Source organism: Micropterus salmoides, unplaced genomic scaffold, assembly GCF_014851395.1.
Source record: "Micropterus salmoides isolate LMB-PRFRI ecotype aquatic unplaced genomic scaffold, ASM1485139v1 Ms_hic_scaffold_19, whole genome shotgun sequence".
NCBI lineage: Eukaryota > Metazoa > Chordata > Actinopteri > Centrarchiformes > Centrarchidae > Micropterus > Micropterus salmoides.
Window position 1 is genome coordinate 20,992,529 of NW_024041039.1, and position 11,353 is coordinate 21,003,881.

The 11,353-nt window shown below is 41.2% G+C and overlaps 2 protein-coding genes across 2 annotated transcripts; both read right to left on the minus strand.

The window, feature by feature from the left end:
* Positions 1-234: 234 nt before the first annotated feature.
* Positions 235-6,490, minus strand: ccdc28b (coiled-coil domain containing 28B). Its single transcript, XM_038728129.1, has 6 exons — positions 6,273-6,490; positions 4,673-5,098; positions 3,520-3,689; positions 3,147-3,301; positions 1,859-1,881; positions 235-1,733 (listed from the first exon to the last, which is right to left on the minus strand). The coding sequence occupies exons 2-6, from the start codon at positions 4,906-4,908 to the stop codon at positions 1,679-1,681; spliced, it is 639 nt and encodes a 212-aa protein (XP_038584057.1). The 5' UTR covers positions 4,909-5,098; positions 6,273-6,490; the 3' UTR covers positions 235-1,678.
* Positions 6,491-7,259: 769 nt separating this feature from the next.
* On the minus strand, positions 7,260-11,027 carry tmem39b (transmembrane protein 39B). Its single transcript, XM_038728131.1, has 9 exons — positions 10,852-11,027; positions 9,957-10,159; positions 9,573-9,792; positions 9,269-9,352; positions 8,906-9,060; positions 8,241-8,574; positions 7,941-8,128; positions 7,728-7,848; positions 7,260-7,630 (listed from the first exon to the last, which is right to left on the minus strand). The coding sequence occupies exons 2-9, from the start codon at positions 10,085-10,087 to the stop codon at positions 7,397-7,399; spliced, it is 1,467 nt and encodes a 488-aa protein (XP_038584059.1). The 5' UTR covers positions 10,088-10,159; positions 10,852-11,027; the 3' UTR covers positions 7,260-7,396.
* Between the last annotated feature and the right edge of the window lie 326 nt (positions 11,028-11,353).

Genomic DNA, 11,353 nt, shown 5'->3' on the forward strand with positions numbered 1-11,353 from the left:
ATATGTGAAGTAACAGTAAATACTCGCTGTGAAGCAGAGCTGCAACAATCAGTCGATAGACAGAAAATTAATTGGCAACTATTTTGATAATCTATTTGTTGTTAAATATTGTTTAATAACAAAAAAAGCCTAAATTCTCTTTATCCAGCATCTCATGAAACAGCATCTGATTTTCTGTTTTATATCACTGTAAACTGAGTATCTTTGGGTTTAGGACTGTTGGTCAGACAAAACAAAACATTTGAAGACATCGCTTTGACATTTTTAAGCATTTTCTTAAAAATTAATGAATCGAGAAAAGAATCTGCAGATTAATCTTTAATGAAAATAATTGTTAGTTGCAGCCCCACTGTCAAGGATCCAGAATAAGAAATGTATTATGTCACTGTAGAGCGCTCCCAGGCCAAGGCCTTAGAAAAGAGGTAGGCTTAGCAAGCAGTATAAAAGACTTCTGTAATAACCAAATACACCAATGCTTTGACATGCCATGATGTTTTAGATCGATCACTAATATCATTTTTATTGGCTTTTCAGGAATTAAATATTATGGTCAAGGTGCATCGCTGCCAACTTTGTAATTAAATACAATGCAAATCTTACTCCCCCTTACTTTTAACTATAAAAGTAGCTGCCATTTTGAAATTGTACTGTACAGAGATTTATGCCAGCGGCATTACTCTGAGGATGTGCTGTCCAAGACAGTTTAATGAGAAGTGAATGTCAGACTGGACAAAGTCCCTGTGACCCTAAATGTTACAGCAGGTGATTTTTACAGTATTTCAGTAGCAGGTTGGACAAGATTGCGCTTGGAGAGATGGTGCTACTGGGTCCTCATTCACAAAAACAAAGTATAAAGGCAATCCTGATAAAGCACAAAATCTCCTCCATCACCAAGTTATGTTAAACCATTGTCAACAAATACAGTAGCTGAACTGCACATTGGCAAAACACATAAACCATTTCCAAATCCCTTCAAAATGTACAGTTATAACAAAGGTTAACCCTGCTTTTATTAAGTCCAGTCTGATTTCCAGTATTAAACTTTAACAGCAAATATATAAAAATGAGGGAGTGTATTCAGGATAATAGCAAAAATGAAAACTCCCTTTTAAAGTTCTGAGTTAACCACAGTGGTGTTGTCGATAAGGGCAAAATTGTATGCATACTATGGCCAATCCTTAGCTTTGCTAACAGAGACAAATAGCTTCTGAAACTATGGAAATGACGAGGCATGACTTAAATATCATACAAATTCTTAAACTATCATGAAATGCACTTTTTTGTGAACACAAATCTATAGAGAACCAAAGACTACACCTGGATTCAGTTATTTGTGACCAAATGATGTAACTAATAACAGGAGCCAAGGCCATGCTGAAAACTTTAAAACAACATATGTCCTCTAACAAAGCTGTTCAGTAAAGCCTCTGATCATTTCTTGTGCCATGATTGAGGGTGGGGGGTTTATGATTTTGGTTTGAGTGTTCATTTAATGCTCTGCTGCTTCGAGTCACTGTATTGTTCCCTCGGCTTCGCTGACCAAATGGAAAAATGGCCCCTCCTCCTGTGGATCTTTCCATTCCCTTATTAAGGCAGCCGGATTAATGCCATGGCAACCTGGACTGGTTAGATGGTGGGAGAAGATGTGTGTGGTCGCCATCCTCCGCACCTCACTTTGTCAGGGACCAGATGTCTTGGGCAGGTCCTGGTTCTCAGCCAAGTGGAGCTTTTGTCTGAATGCGGACACATTAAGGATTCACACAGAAGGTGGTTGAACTGAAAACAGATTATTTAAAACCAGTGTCTGCGCCCCAGAGTGCCGGCTGATTCCCATAAATTAACATTTGGGAAAGGATACATTGAGGTGCTGAGCTCCTCCAGCTGCAGGGACAAATGAACAAATGGATGAGAGGTGTATCATTTACAAAAACAGCCTAAAATAGAAACTGATGTGGCAGCACAAGGGACTAACCACTAAATGTGATCATATTACATAACAGCCTGTGTGTCAGGTCAATATCCGATAACATTGTTTACAAAAGCAAATGGAAAACTTCCCTGCTTATCCACACAAATCACAGTCACTTCACAGCCCATCTGCTCTGAGGCACAATTACCTACTGCTGCTACAGCTAGCAAGTATTCCTGGCAGCAGAATCTGTAATGAGCTGAAGCCTTTTTCCTCACCTCCCTCTCACACGCACAACACTGCAGCTTCCCCACAGCCAGCATACCAGCCTGAGGCGTGGGTAACCAGGAGCCACACACAAACACGCTAACAATAGAAACGCTTTCAAGGCATTCTTGGACTGCACTATCACTGTCTGCTGAATAATATTTAACATTTAAACATATTAAAAACCCAGCAAAGCATACGACAATGTTAACGTTGCTATATGATTAACCTCAGACTGTCGTTACTCTATTGTATTTTTTTAATAGGTTTGGTGCATACAACAGACTGCATGTCGTGAGCTCGACCCATTAACACTGCATACGTGTGATAAATGCCTCACCTCTCCTGAGCCTCAGAGCAGCAGAAATAGTCTGTGACACTTGGCAGTTAATAACTAAATTTGGGTGCTCCCGTGACCTTATAACTGAATTCACTCCCGGTTTGATATTGTTTTTAAGCGATAAATAATTGGATGTACTCAATGTGTGGAAAATGCATTCTGGTACGCTGCTATAAGGTCACAGCTATAAAATGAAATACACGTATTATAATCTATCAAACTGCATGCCTTCATTCATTCAAGACATTGGACCTATAACAGAGGTTTGCCTGTCAGCTTGTTATTTGTAGTTAAAATGTCTCACTGGAGAAAACAGTGCTATGTGCAAGTACTTTACTCCATAGCCTCAGGCTTTTTATAAAACCCAAAGTGAAACCTGCCTCACTCTGCGCTAAGGAACTGCTAACATAACTAAACTAGAGTAGACTTTCAGTGGAGAGCTGTAGTGTCACATGATGCAGTTTCAGTAACTTGTGACACCATGGCAGCAACGATCATGAACCTCGCACGGATTTCTTGCATGGAAAAAGTGAAATCTGAAAAAGGTTTATGATCTGGTGAAAACTGAGATTATGCATCTCTCAAAAACACAGATGAGGATGACCCTGTGCTGCCGTGGTTTGTGCTTACGTTACAGAGCAGGTGCTCCAGGTTGTGGTCGGAGGCGCACTTCCTCTGGTCCTCCGAAAGCTCCTCCACGTGGCTGTCGAGGCTGAAGTGCAGCCGTGCCAGCTTCTCCTGCATCTCGCGCACATGCTCCAACTGCTCGAAGGAGCACACCTTACCTAGAGTTCAACCAGACAGGGGTCACTTCTGAGGCACAAAGTGTCATCTCATTTGGTTAAAGTCAAATGTATTTCCATGGCACCAGGTGTGTAAAAATAGCACCACAGCTATTTGATTTCAGTCTGAATCATCAAATAAAGCCACTTTTCAACTGGCTTTATTTTCAGCCCGTAACAGAATACTCCCTTGGTGGCCTCTCTAATCAGAGTTATCTTACCAAAAGCCTGTAGTTTGCCTGAGTGGAAGTCGTTGAGAAGGTTGAGGAGGCCTCCCTCCATCTCTCTCACGTCTGAGACATCTGTGAGAAATGAGTGCTGCAGAGGAGAGGACTGGACTACTTTGCTAGGTCCTGCTGGCTGCGGGGCCCTGGGTTTCTCTTTGTGGGGCCTGCGGAATAACAAACATCACAATCATACGTAATCTGTTGTTGTAACTTATTGACTCTCTTTCATTACATTTTAAGGTGAAATGCAATGCTCATCTATTTCTGCTATTCCCAGAATGGCTTTGGACAACCCTTAAAGTAAGACTGTGTAGCTTTTTTAGGGAAAAAAGAATATCAATCTTCCTCTTACAAATGAAAAGTTCATAAGCACTAAAAGCAACCCATGCTCAACACACTAAGGGGTTTTGCTGATGCAACCTTACTTGATCTGGTATGACCTGTTGCTGATGGAGGCTAATGTTTATGTAAATATTACTGTATACAGACATTACTGTTAGAGTTTGCTGACATTATGACTATTAGCAATTTAGCTAAATGCTGAACAGTAGTTTTGCATTCACTATTAACCAATAAATGTTCAGAAAGACTTACACAGTCCCCCTTTAAAATATATATATTTTTAAATATCAGTGCAAAGTGATGAATGCAGTCTCATTCCAAAACAAACCATTTTCAAGATTATTTACTCTTTTTTTTTACTATACTCAGATGTAGCTGTGGTGGAGATACTGCACACTGTACGTGATCTCACATTATCTCATTTAGCCAGTTATCTGTGTACAATGGTCAATTCAGTTTGGATAAGGTTGCCAAAGAGTATGGGCCACAATGACTAAGATAAACACAGCGATGAGAAAATCAAATCAAGCTGGACTTCCACAAGATCAGCATAAAGATAAGATAAAATGTTCCTGTCTTAATCACCATCATTATCATCATACGTCACTCCAGCCAGACGTTAGGGACTGTCTTAGGAGACAGAACCTCTGGTCCAGCTGATTTGTGTTGTAGTACTTCTCTGTTTATTGTCTTTTGTTAAATAAATTCTTCAAAGACAACGGTTTGTTGTAACTCGAGTATTTGCTCAGACCCTCACCAGGAATATAATTTCCACGACAATTTTGGCCACAGCTGAGACACAAACCTGGTGGTCTTTGGTGGAGCTAAGACGGCTGTGAACACTTCTTTTGGCTGTCCTGGTGCTCCCACGGACCGCTTAAACTTGCCTCTGTTCTTGGGGGAGGGGGGCTGTGGCAGGCCGAGAGAGAAGGTGGCACTTTTGCTGGCAGGCAGGACAGAGAGTTTGCGGGGGTTGATGGGGGGAGGAGGGGGCTGGGGGAGAGACACCTTGGGGCTCCGCTTCTTGCGTTTGTCTTCCATTATTAAACTTTTTTATTGAATTTTTGAAGTGAAACACTCTGGGGTGAGATGCCTGGCTTGTGTTCAGGACGTCCTGATAACAACAAAGGTAGGAAGTTCAGAAGCAGCAGCCTTCCCCTCCCTGAGGAAGGAGCTATGTGGAGATCCTGACCGTGCCAAAAATCAGTACTGCAGCTCAGAAATCTCCACTCTGCAAAAAATGAAGGGATGCTTTCATTACTTTAACAGCATCCATACATAATTGCAAAACAATATATCTGTCACAGAAAAAATGCCACTGAAGTGCTACTACAGTTTAATATTAAGTGACAGTGAGGAAGATTATTCCACTGATATACCCAGATGGGATTGTATTCAGGCAAAAGCTTTTAATGGAAAGCTATTTTCCAGTTTTTTCCCCATAATGCTTTCATGGTGTAAAAAGTGTGAGTGAAACAACAGCCTAGAAAGATATTTTTAGACCTGCCTCAAATTGGATATGACTTTAGAGAATATTACTGGTTTGATGACACTTTCCAGCAGCCAAACAAACTGTAGCAGTAGACTTTGCTTTTACCTTTTTACTACATGAATGACTGAAATTCACAGACAGACAACTGATTGAACTGCTGCACCAATATGCAGAACATGAGTCCAAATGTATGTTATACAAATGGAGCAAATGTACATAGCTTTCAGACAAATGGCTGAAGGAGAAAATCAATATACTGCATTATTATTGAGCCTTCTCTATGGTAGGATAGTGAAGTTCAAAGGCCTTATCTATTTACACTCTGTGACCAGAATATTATCCCTTTACAGTATGAAGCAATTATCCAATAAAAGACAATGTCCCTGCAAAACACTCAAATATTCTTATACTAAAAAGGTAAAATTAAAGAACTTGTATTGAATTGCATTTGTTTCTCCTTCGCTGTTCACTTATATTCATATAGTATTAATATTCATATTAGGCTCTTGCGGTGACATCAGAACCTTCACCCTATCACAGCAGTAGAGTGGCTCTTTATTATTATATTAACAGGCCAAGTGAGTGCATTAATGTCATTATGATCTCGGCACTGAGCCTAAATAACTCTTAATCCCATTACAATGGCTAAAATCACTGTTGTAATAGATGCTGTCTCCAAAACACTGCGCCAGCCTCCGTGCCAAGTAGAATCCAAAGATGGCCACTATAGACATACACAACAGCAACTTTATACGCTGAAATCCTTCTTTACTTGGACTCTATCGATAATGTAGAAAAGCTGATGAAAAAGCGATGTGCTAATGTCAGTCTGTTACACCGTGTTGTTAAATTCAGTGTGAGAGAAGACGTGTAGACGGATTTATCGTCTACGAATGACACAAATAAGACTTACCGAATCAATTACGCACCGGAGAGCAGACCGGCTGGGCACAGCGTCACATATCTCCGCCTGCCACTTCTAACGATTAAGTACACTTCATATAAATGCGACTTTATAAACAGCGATGGTGTTGAATTATCCCTGCAGGGGAAGCAGCAGTGTAAATTGCAGATGAAATGCAAAGAGCGGCATCGATGCGCTCGGTTCGTGCGGAGCTGCTGTCTTTATCCTTCTTAAAGGGCCAGCCCACCCCGCTGTGCGCCGGGAGAATGCTGCCGCCTGCCACTCAGGTGCACTGTGTGTACTGCACACTGATCAGCTGATGTACTAACATCCCAATTTATAGTTCTCTATCTTTCGCTGACATCTTGACCATCAGTACCAGTTTTGTTGTTGTAAACAAGCTTTCCTTGTAACTTTACACACAAAGACCTAAACTGTGTTTTCTTCTGTCGAGTCAATTTGATTTATATAGTCCCAAATCACAAATTTCCCCCAAAGGGCGTTACTATCTGTACAATATAGAAAAAACTCGTGCAAAAAAAGACTTCAATGTGCAAAAAAGAAACTCAAATCAGAAGGATCTCACTTCTTCTGTGGTTATGCATAAAGCTTTCCAAAGACAATATAACTCTGCTTCTTGACCTGCAGCACTTTCTCTGCTCTATTTGTCTTTCTTATAGTTTTCTACCTACTAAGTTTATTGTTTCTACCTATTAAGTTTATATACCTACTAGTTTACTATGCACCAAAACACCAAAGACAATTCCTTGTACTGTATGTGTAAACCTACTTGGCAATAAAGCTGATTCTGAAAAACCCATTAAATATTGTAATCCATAAATTGTAAATCAACTAGTTCCCAGCAGCATTAGTCCACCTTGTCAACTGAAATATTTACACCTGTCTGCTCAGAAATTGTTTAATTTGTGAAACACAGAGGCCTCTTGTGGTCAGAATGGAAAACATATTGTAGGGTGAAATAAAACTAAACAAACCTTTAAAGTAATACAAAAATATTCATTTTTATTATGGCAGATCAGAACAAAAATGTGACACAAATTGTAGAAAAAATACAGAGCTCTTAGGCATGTTTGTGTTCTTTCTAAGCAAATGCGACCAATAATAACGCAAGTCTAACTGACTTTCTGGTCTGACGAGCTGTTCGAGTACGAGTATGCCTTTCCTAAGACTATTCTGTCTCTGAGAAGCTTGAAGAAGGCGTAGTAGTTGCTGAAGAGAATCAGAGCCAGCGATATCGTCTGATGCCACTTTTCTGAACATATCAATGAGTAGAGCTGGTAGAATATCATGGCACCTTCCAGGATGATGAGTATGTTCAATATTCGTAAAGGCTTGTTGAAGAAGAACTAGGGTAGGGAAAGAAACAGGATGCAGTCAGTCATTTAATAAAAATCAGTTAAGGCTCTCTGAAATATCAGGAACTGCTCATTTAGGAATACTCACATAGAAGCGATAATGGGACACATCTGATGGAACTGCAACATTGTAGTGACCCATGGCCTTGTAGACGTTTTTATTGTGTTTTACCAGGACTCCCTGTGGCCACATGTACTCTTCTGTCCATCTATGCAAAAAAGAGACAGTAGAGATTTAAATTTGACTCAGTTTAGTCTAAAAGGACCTAAAGCCTAGTAATAAACTGCTCACAGTACATACATGTGCTGAAGAACATTGGAGCAGAGGGAGGGGTCTACTTTCTGCCAGCAGCCCAGGTGAGCTGCAGCTTTGTGAAGCAGGTCACAGTATCGAGGTGGCAACAAGTGTCTCATGAGGATGACTGACGTGCTGACTGACACCAGGATGAAGAGCTCACAAGACCAGCGCTTGTCTACATACTGTGTACTCTGAGGGAATAACATACAGGCAGGTGGGAAAAAAGTGCTAATAAAGCATTTTAAATGAGTTAACATTTAAAATGTTACATTTAAGACTTAAAGAAGTCCAACAGTTTCCTACCTTGACAAACCAGACAGGTACAAAAGCCACATAGTAAGCACTGAGCATCGAGCTGACCAGCACCTCCTTCATCCTCCAGTTGAAATCCATCTTTAGGTACTCCACCTCCTTGCGGATGAGATCCGGGGAGAGGCAGCATGCATGAGTTGGCATGGCCTGGACGCCATAAAGCTGGCTGGTGTGCTGCTTCCACGTCTCTTTCAGCACTGTTAAGTAGTCCCTGCCCCGCCCCACGCTGCCCACCTCCTTGGAGCCGATGCTTGTAATGGGGGAGAGCGGACCTGCTCGCCTGAAGTCACAGTTCAGCCGGAAGAACGGAATATACATTCCAAATCTGCGGAAAATAACAGCTACAATTCACTTTTACAATACCTAAATCCCTGCTTCAACACTGCCCGGTGAGATAGGGCAAATATTCTTACACTGAAAACATATGTTTGTGACACAACAGCTTGCACTGATGTTAACCCCCCCCCCCAAAAAAAACACAGCTCCAAAATGAAGGTTGACAGTGACAGTGCAGATAGTTTTCAAACTGCCAGACATTATGCTCAAGACACAACAAAAGGTACACAGAGGTAGCAAACATGACTTGGATGATCACTCACCATTCAAATCTTTTCATTCACACCACTTTTAACCTTTTTTTCCCTGTGAATACTTACGGGTAGCAGAGGAAGAGCAGGCTGAGGACAGAATAGGTTCTGAAGAGGTAAATGAGGGAGCGACACAGGCTCCAGCCTGTCAGCGTGAGCACAGCAAACCGAGCCATCACTAGAAAGATGGAGTGAGGGAAGGATAGTTTCCCACTCTGTGACGCCTGGGGGAGAGAGGAGGAGGGAGATATAATAGTCAAATACAGTAATACAATTTTGTCAGTACACCTTTATTTAGCACAGAAACACGTTTAAGGATGTAAAAGAAAAACAAAAGAAAACTTGCATCAATTACAACATACTATTTTATATTTGAATGTTTAAAGAAACAGGTCAGGGATAAAAGGCTAAAGCCAAAAGTACAATTCTTACCTCTTTAACAATTGCTGCAATTAACCTCCTTGCCAGTATGATGACAGTGAACACCAGCATGTTATAATCAATAAGGTGAAAGTTCTGAAAGTAATAAGATTGATTCAGGATTATTGCTCTCACCTCACCCACTGACATTATTTTGTCAACATAAATAAGCACAGCCCTACAGTACCAGTGTACGCTACCAGCTAAATAAGTACATTTCAAACCAATAGGGATGCAGTGATCTGCGGCAGCCCACACTCTAAAAACACAGCTGCTGAATATAATACCCGATAACCATAATAAACATGGTACTCACCAGAGATGTGTGTGAGGGAGGGTGTGACGGGGGGTACCACCACACAGTCTTGTAGATGTTGACATAATGGACAAAGAGGGCAATGAGGTGGCAGAAGAAAAGATGGAGCTCGAACAGCACGTTACGATCCACCGATAACTCGGGGATCTTACAGTGCTTCAGAGGAACCACCGTTTGCGCAGCCAGTGGGGGGCTGGACATGCACGTTCCCGAACCATTCCTGCAGACCAAAAAAACAAAGCTTTTTATTATGATGTATATTATTCTTTTATTATGTCATAGTGCATTCCTGAACCCAAATGGGAAGAAATCCTTTGTGACTCTCAGGCTGCACTTATTTATTCTTACAGTGTGTGTTTAGCAGCAGCATATTGGAGCTCCTACCTTGTACGAGATCGCACCCCTGTGACTGGGGAGCTGGTTGAGTGGTTGCCATTGCTGACCGAGCCTGGTTCACTGCTTAGTGGAGGTCTGCAGTACGTGGTACGGTTAGCCCCTCTCCTTCCACCAGCCATTGCAGACACACCCACGGCACACGTCTCCCAGCCCTGTGTCTAGCTTTATGATTTCTCTCCTTGTTCTTGTACCTGTTTACAAAAACAGAGCAGGTCATTGGGAAGGCTGGACTTGGAATATCTAACAAATATGTAATAATATGTCTTGAGTAATGGGTGTAAATTATTTCACTGAGTATGCGATATGTATCACGCTGGATAGAATTTACTAGCACAGCATCAGCCAGCAGTTAGTAAAGCATTTTACGCTATAGTTTGGTTTGTGATTAGATTAGACACAGAGCTGATGAAAGGAGTGGTGCACAGTCATAACAAATAACAACAACAACAAATACATCTTTTCAATCTTAAGATTTTTTTGCCAGTCAAAGCACGTGCACGGCCAGCTACATCAAATGCTCTGCAACAAAAAAAATCACCTCATAAATATGCATCACAAACAGCAAGCTTTAAAGAAGTTTGCTTTAGCTGCATAGCATCCCTCAATAAGGTGCAAGTTTTGCGGAAGCTGACATAACTAGCTAGCTTAGTTGCTACTTCATTTGCTCTCTTCCTGAGTCAAATAGCTCACGAGCCATTTCTATATGGGACATGAGGCAGACGGCGAAAACAACGTGGACAATGTGCCACGGACTCCAGTGTGTCCGCCAAGACCACGCTTGATTAAATACAAAGATTGAGGCCTAGGCTAACAGTATCTCTGACCAGCTAGCTAGCTTCTAACCACCCTATCATACAGACTAGACAAGAAAATGTAAGCTTACCAGTGGCAGTGTCTGTTGCCTGTGCTAGATGCTGCTCTGGTGCATTGATAAGAAGTTAAACGCAATACATGTTCACAATATTTATTGGAATACTGGCGTGTTTTTCTTTGAAATTAGCAAAGACAGTCATTGTTGATGTGAAAGTAAGCCGCTGATAGATGGGGGCGCGGATATGTTACCGACCTGTGGGAGGAGAGTCACTTAAAGGGACATCCCGCCGATTTCCACACAGCCACAACAGGGAAGGGAAAGCCATGTGTTTTGATGATATATTTGCACATGTTTTGGGGATATTCCTTTGTAGCAGCACAGAAGATCGTAAAAGTGACAAATCTGAGGTGCTTCTTCTATTCCACTACATCTCAAGAGGGATATATTATACTTTTTACTCCACTACAATTGTCTGACAGCTTTAGTTACTGGTGACTTTACAAATTAAGATTTGTGTACACAAAACATCCCAAGAGCTAATACATATAGCTTTTATATTATCAAAAACATT

Excerpts from the sequence above, each read along its gene's own strand:
- tmem39b (XM_038728131.1), bottom strand. The coding sequence starts at position 10,087 with ATGGCTGGTGGAAGGAGAGGGGCTAACCGTACCACGTACTGCAGACCT. Across the intron at positions 9,353-9,572 it reads CTCCCTCACACACATCTCTG|AACTTTCACCTTATTGATTA; the intron begins GTGAGTACCATG and ends TATTACTTTCAG. Across the intron at positions 7,631-7,727 it reads TGTCCCATTATCGCTTCTAT|TTCTTCTTCAACAAGCCTTT; the intron begins GTGAGTATTCCT and ends TCCCTACCCTAG.
- ccdc28b (XM_038728129.1), bottom strand. The coding sequence starts at position 4,908 with ATGGAAGACAAACGCAAGAAGCGGAGCCCCAAGGTGTCTCTCCCCCAG. Across the intron at positions 3,302-3,519 it reads AGGCAAACTACAGGCTTTTG|GTAAGGTGTGCTCCTTCGAG; the intron begins GTAAGATAACTC and ends GTTGAACTCTAG. Across the intron at positions 1,734-1,858 it reads GAGGAGCTCAGCACCTCAAT|ACAAAAGCTCCACTTGGCTG; the intron begins GTATCCTTTCCC and ends GTCCGCATTCAG.